Source organism: Amphiura filiformis, chromosome 1 (genome assembly GCF_039555335.1).
Source record: "Amphiura filiformis chromosome 1, Afil_fr2py, whole genome shotgun sequence".
NCBI lineage: Eukaryota > Metazoa > Echinodermata > Ophiuroidea > Amphilepidida > Amphiuridae > Amphiura > Amphiura filiformis.
Window position 1 is genome coordinate 68,644,818 of NC_092628.1, and position 7,188 is coordinate 68,652,005.

General features: G+C 41.9%; 1 protein-coding gene across 1 annotated transcript in view; it reads left to right on the forward strand.

The window, feature by feature from the left end:
• LOC140152018 (uncharacterized) overlaps positions 1 to 5,974 on the forward strand; it is a 45,342-nt gene extending 39,368 nt beyond the window's left edge. The window contains exons 7-8 of the mRNA XM_072174321.1: positions 35 to 2,487; positions 4,663 to 5,974. Of these exons, the coding sequence (XP_072030422.1) occupies positions 35 to 2,487; positions 4,663 to 5,163 (2,954 nt within the window). The 3' untranslated portion in view covers positions 5,164 to 5,974. The remainder of the gene's footprint in view (positions 1 to 34; positions 2,488 to 4,662) is intronic.
• The last annotated feature ends 1,214 nt before the right edge of the window (positions 5,975 to 7,188 follow it).

Consider the following 7,188-nt stretch of genomic DNA (forward strand, 5'->3'; position numbering starts at 1 on the left):
AATGATGTTTCCCTCCTTTCTCTTCTTATTTCAGCAATAAACTATAAGACTGTGCCTGTGTCACTTTCACCCGCTGAGAGCTGTATAGACCGATGTGGTTACCATCCCAACAATATGAATTGCCGTTGTGATCCCGAATGTGAATTGCTTAAAGACTGTTGTCTCGATTACCGTGATGTGTGTAAATCTACTGCCAACGCAGCCAATGGAAATAATACCTCGGCCTTAATTCCGCATGATGATTACAAATGCTTGGCAGCATCCGAAGATATCCCTGAAGTCCAAGTAATAAAATCATGCCCGGCAGAATCACGATCTTTCCACTTTATACGCTACAAGTGCGAGAATGAACCGGCTACTGATGATTCAGCATCTTCAATTCTTCAACGATGGCCCGTCTTCGATAAACAGGGGCAGAATTTCCGAAACATTTTCTGCGCCATTTGTAACGAAAAACAGAATGTCGATTATCATGAGTATGAGCTATGGAGTGTAGACGCTCCAGTCCCTTCATTTCATACAAATTTAGGCGGCTTCTTACCGTGGGGTAAACGTCGACGACGACGTCAAATAGCCGACCCATGTGTCTCGAATACCGACATAGACCAAGCCGACCATACAACCGATATTCGCGTAGGGATGAAGTTGCGCTTTTGCCAACCCGGTATTGTTGGCACGTGCCCATGGGACTACCCAATCGAAGAAATAGCGCAAGCCTGTCTAGAGTATTCATCGCATAGATGTGGGTTTGATTCTTCCTTTACTACGTATAAGAACCCCCATTGTATGATTTGTAATTACGAGGGAGAACCAGAATACTACCGCAGTTGTAACCCTGCACTGAACTACGCTCCCAGTGCATTTTACGATCTCTCCTTTGAATTTGCCGATACACGTGTAAACGTCAACGAAGCGGATACCAGCAGTTGTTCTTTGAACTACAATACAATAATGGATCCAACATCAGGAGAGTGTCACCATCTAGACTGCCCAGCGGGCTATGCTTTAGATGATGCTGGTCAATGTGCGTTTCAGCCCGATCGTACGGACGTTCGTGACAGCTTGCATTGCGAGATTAAAAATACCCATCTTATTTTTGGCGGAATCTCAATCCAAGCCAAAGAGAAAACATTGGATTGCGTTGTCGACAAATTGCTCGTTTACCGTTCTTTTCTAGGAGAAAGCGAATTTTCTGGGTTTGATAAGCATCATCTCAAATGGAATGCTAACGACTATTCTGCATGGGGTGTAACTCTCTCAGCACAAGACGCTGTCGGAGAAGATATCATTCGTCGTTTTGCAGACAAAACGACGTCAAATACTACACTGGCGGAAGACATTGCACTTACTTGTTCTGTACTATCCATAGAAGTCGTCCACACATGCAAGAAATATGATGTTGTGAACAGCTGTACGTTTAACTGGCATCATGGTAACGCTGATGAATTTACACGCATCGAAGCGACTTCTCTTGCCGAGGTGTATCAGTTCCATGACCGGTACATTATACCACAATTTCTGTTTGCGCACAGTATACTCAATTTTGACACGGACTCTAACCTCTTCAACAGGATTGATGATCTACTCGTTTGTGGCTCTTTAGCTATTCCTTTAGTTGATGGCTGTCGACGTTTGACCGTAGGTGAAAACGAATTCACGACTGTAACTCTAAACGGAAAAGGTACTGTACTCATACATAAAGGAATTGAGTATGAACACGGCGAATATATCTTGATACCGGACGGACGCGCCCAGGTGTGTGATAAACGGGTACCTCCTTCTCCATCCGATGAACCAACACAAGAGCCAAACTCCTCATCCTATAAATTCATGAAGTTGGACGGATTTATCCTTAAAACTGCTTACATGATCGGAACTCTGATATCCCTAATTGGACTCCTTGCAACAATCGGTATTTACCTCGTGATTTCTGATTTACTTGACTACCATGGCCGCGGTATTTTATGCGTAGTGGTTTCCATCTTTGTCGGGCAACTCGTACTTCTGTTGACAAAATTACTCAATCTTGGCAACCTGTTTTGTCTTATCCTATCGATAACGAGTCATTACGCGTGGCTAGCGGCTTTCAACTGGATGAATATAATCATCAGTCAACTAGCATATCATTTCGCCTTTCTCAAAATGTCTGCAGTAGATGACGTATCATCTTGTGGTGAGGTGATCGCTACCAATCTAGCCGGCTGGGGAATACCGATCCTCGTTGTAGTAGTCACCGGAGTTCTTCACCTGCTAGGCCCCATGAATGAGATCCATATCAGATACGGTGGTGACGATATTTGTTGGATTCAAGGCGCAGTGTCCGACTTGTTGGCTTTCGGTGTTCCAGTGGCAACCTCTCTACTCTACTGCACGGCAATGTCATTCATGACACGGACGATTCTCTGCAAAGCGCGCAAAGAAGCTACAGATTTAAGAGGAGGAATGGATTGGGCTGATGGATTGTGCAAACTCTATCAGTATATAAAGGTAAGAGCAGTGTAAACTTACATTATTTGAGATTTTCATCTCTCAAAATATTGACACTGAGCTGACAGTTTCGTACGGCTTGGACGACATACTTCTACAGAGTGATTAATATCCCATCATCCTCTTTGCTGGTCTTGAGGACAGGGTCTGGTTCTGGTTTCATACAATTCAACACCGCAAGTGGGGAAAAGTGTTCCCGTCGTAGTGTGTGTGCTTTGAAGATTTTTACTTGAATAGGTGCTGTAGCTGAGCTTGAAATACAATTGGGTCAGATATGGTTACGGTGTTTGCTGGTAATGAGTTCCACTCTGTAACTGACCGTGGTAAGAAAGAATATTTGTAGCAATCCTTGGATGGTTGTGGTTGAATGAATGACCTGCTGTGCGAATTGCGGGTGAAGCGCGTTACTGGTGCAGTAAGGTTCGAACTGGGACGGCTAGGTGACCCTCGTGTGCTTTTTGGAATAGACGAGATATCTGGTAGCAAGTAGCGGCCAGTCCAAGTCTTGTAGCATTTCGGAGACACTGCTACGCTTGTCGTAGTTGTTTTTGACAAAGCGTGCGGCCCTGCGCTGAATAGCTTCAAGATGGTAGATTTGGTCCACGGTGTAAGGGTCCCATATTGCAGCGCAGTATTCCAGCGAAGGTCTAACAAGTGATCTGTAGGCAATGTTCTTGATTTCCTCTGTGCATCCCCGTGCTGCTACGTTGCAGCTATGCGATTGATGTAACTATTCCATTTCAAATTGCTAGCGATATCTACACCAAGGTATGTGAGTTTGTTTCTTCAAGAAATGTACCGTTTAATGAGTATTTGTGTTGATGGGGTGTTTGGAGTTTCTGATCTTTAATACAAAACACTTGTCAGTGTTAAGCTCCATGATACACCATGTCTTCTCCCAGCTACAAAGTCGATCAAGGCCACGTTGAAGATAGGTCTGCGTCTTTGTCGTTGCTGACAGTTCTGTAGATAACACAGTCGTCAGCAAAAAGTCGGACGGTGGAGTTGATCTGGTCAGGAAGGTCATTGATATATAGCAAAAAGAGCAACGGACCGAGCACTGTGCCCTGCGGAACGCCTAATTGGACACGTACCCAGTCCGAAACATCACCTCCAAGAACAACCTTTTGCTTTCTATGCATCAGGAAGTTGGTAGTCCACGTGACTTAAATTGTAGACCCACTCGTCTCTGTTCATGACGGCAAGACCTCTTTTGCGAATCCAGATTGATTCTCTAATGAAGCGAGTACTCGCACCACACTCTAGCTTCTGTAATACTTTGGTATCATCCCAGTTGATAAAAGGGTTCTGTTGGATAGCGTGATCTGCTATGGCCGACTTGCTTTGCTCTGTGACAGAATCTTTTCTGATCTGGCGGGTAAAGTTCGTTTTGCACCTTTCCAATTTTTCAGTTTCTTTCTGATGTTCCTTTAAGGAGGGTATTAAATTTTCGACCGGTCTCTCCTATGTGCTGTCACAATTTTGACATGTACTTTTGGCACTGTAAATGCAGTCTGTTTTGTCTAGAGGGGCAAATTTATCTTTCGGATGTACCAAAAGCTTCCTCAAAGAGGTGTTAGGCTTCATGGAGGTAGAAATGGTGTTCTTCTTAAACACCCGGTTGGCCCTCCTCGGAATGGAACTGTGTTACCACCAGCAAAGAGGATGATGGGATACTAATTACTCTGAAGAAGAATGTCGTCCAAACCGTACGAAACTGTCGGTGTCAAATGTCAATATTTTGGTTTTGAAAGATGAAAATTCCAAATTATAATTATCTACAAACCTGATGAGTGATGAATTTCTTCACGCACGAAATTAAATGTCAAGTTAGTGCGAACACAATAAAAACCAAATGGATTGATGTTTCTGAACGTTTTTGCATGAATTCAGCATGATCAGTGGCGCATTCGATATCCCGTAAAGTGGATGTTAATTTCAACTATTTTCCACCACTGGATGATTCTGTGCACTTGGCCATAAACACTATTATTATTATAGCGGTATAATGACGGATGATTTGTAGGCATTCCGAAAGAGCCTGCTGCTTTGAAAGAAATACCCAAGTGTCCAAGTTACGTTAAAAAAAACTAAAAAAACAACGCAGGAAATACTTTCAGGTCACATGACTTTTATCCATTGTGATGTTTAACATGTTTGGTGTTTAATTTTCAGATCGGGATTGTTTTGACTCTCACTTGGGTTCTGACTTACTTGGCTGTGCACATCGACACAATCGGATTCTGGTCCTTGTTCGTTTGCTGTAACTCGGCACTTGGTGTTGTTATCTTTCTGTATGTCATCACCAACCAACGGACCAAAGATGCTTGGAGACTACAGTATGGTAAGAAACAAAATATACAAGATAGTTCGATCAACAACATCAACTCTGAAGAGAAAAACAAAGCAGGAATTGGTAAAGTGGGCGCCCAGAATATCAGCACTTCATTCAGCACTAAGTCCGAGACGATTGAGGACGGCAAGGCGGTTGCGGCCGATAATCATGATAGTGTGGAATCGGAAGAAGATAACGAATCCCTTCCAGAAAAGGTAGGCGACAAAGCGCCCTTAACCGAGGATATTTACCAGGAAAACAGTGAAAAGGAGATGGCAGCAAGCGGCGGTGTGATAAATCAGTCTGCTGAATTAGACAGCGACGAGGATCTGAAGAAATAATTGAAAACATTCAAATCGAGCCATCGGCATGCAAACATTCATATCTGTAAAATAAAAGAACCAAAAACCGCAGGGGATATTGACTTAAAAAGTAATTTTGTTCCGTTTTGGTACACAGACTACTTTGATCTAGAATGATACGTGGTGTACAAGTTAGTTCCATTTGTCATTCCAGTTGTGCTATTTTGGTAAAAACTTTATTATTGTCTGTACATGATAAAAAAAAGAAGTGTAACTTTAATGAAAGAGTATATATTTGTTATATTATAATCAATTTGCGTGTTGACGTTATGTGTATATATATGAAAAAAGATTTGGGAGTTCGCTTATATTCATTTATAACTAATCTTTATACATTGTCATATTGTAGAACAACTCAACTCTAAATTAAAGTGAGTGATACAGAATATGGAAAGCAGGTCTAGTCTTCAAGGCGAAACTGACGTATATGGATATATACCTAGCATGGGATATTATGCTGGTTTCATACTGTCATGCCGCGCCGCTGAGCGACATGACGCACGCGCATTGCAGGCAAACGGACACAATCAAGGTTTGCGATTGGACTGATACGTCGTGCCGCTTGTTGCAGTCACGTCATTATCACGTGTTGAAGGTATCGCGCGCACAATTTTCATCGACATGCGTCTGATCTATGCGTAAAAATCTGTCAAAATATTCATCAGATTCATAATGTATAGTTTGACTTAGCTAATTTTACTGAGTCGAGTTATGAGTCAAACAATTTAATTTTGGTAATTTATAAAAGTTCTTGTGTACAAATCCAAAAGTATTTCGGAATAAAGATGTTAAACATCTACTACAGCGTAGTACCAGGGATATGAGACAAACATTTCATATCCATGGTATTACTTTCTCAAATTGACTGATCAACTCTCACACTCCTCGTCAGTTTCCTGTTGGAACTTTTAAGGGGGTAAACGCCACCAACGTCAGGTTCCAACAGGAAACAGACGAGGATTGTGAGCTGATCAGTCAATTTGAGAAAGTACTACGTTGTAGTACGAAACGTCAATACTTGTACACAAGATGCTTTTATTAATTATGAATTATGGACAATCCTGAACAGAAAAAACTCGGATTTTGATGAAAATTGTCTCATATTGTTTGTCCTGTCACAACGAATACTTTCTACTACCTAGAATGACTCGATACCATATGATAGGATATGTTGTTGCCCAACGAGTCCTATGCTGGTGTTGACCCTTTTTGCTGCTGCTTTGGCAACAACGCATTTTAGGAAGTGTGAACTGTTCCTTTACAAGAACTATTATGCATGACACATACAACAATTTGAAACCACCAAAGAGTTTGTCAGGTGATTTTTTGGATAGACAAATTCAATGCTTTTACTGCTTTTTCTGCTCTTTCGATGATCGACCGGGTATGTCATTTTGATCACAGATGTCCAGGCTCACACTTCGATCCCGCCGTGGGTCTTGGTAGTCTCATTCCTACAGTTTGGGGACGGTGATTGAGTTTACGACTCGCTGCTTAAGCAATCATCAAATTGAAACTGTGAATGGGACTACTAAGATTACCGATGGCGGTGGGGACAAGAACTAACTGAGGGGAAGGAATAAAGGAAGGAAGTTCCGCAAAATTGCCATCTTCTGTGCTGCCCGTCACCCACCAAAATTCACCCCGATCATGGGCCAAAATTATAGTATGGAATAAGACCTACCAATGTTTGCGCACATTATCACAATTAATCCTTTTTTGGAAGCTTGAAGACTTTACACTATTAGTCTCTTAAAAAACTATACATATATATATATATATATATATGTATATATCCCACCGACCACCGATAATATTGTTAAAATGACCCCCCCCCTCCCAAAAAAAAAACAATATAAAAAACAACCGGGGAAGAAATTTCACCCAAATTTCACTCCAAATTTCCGGATCCTCGGCTTGTTTTCTCCCTTTTCTCCATTTAAAACTTAACAGCCACCCACCCCTCATGCGTGGTTCAAGAACAAAATTCCCTTAGACACTAAA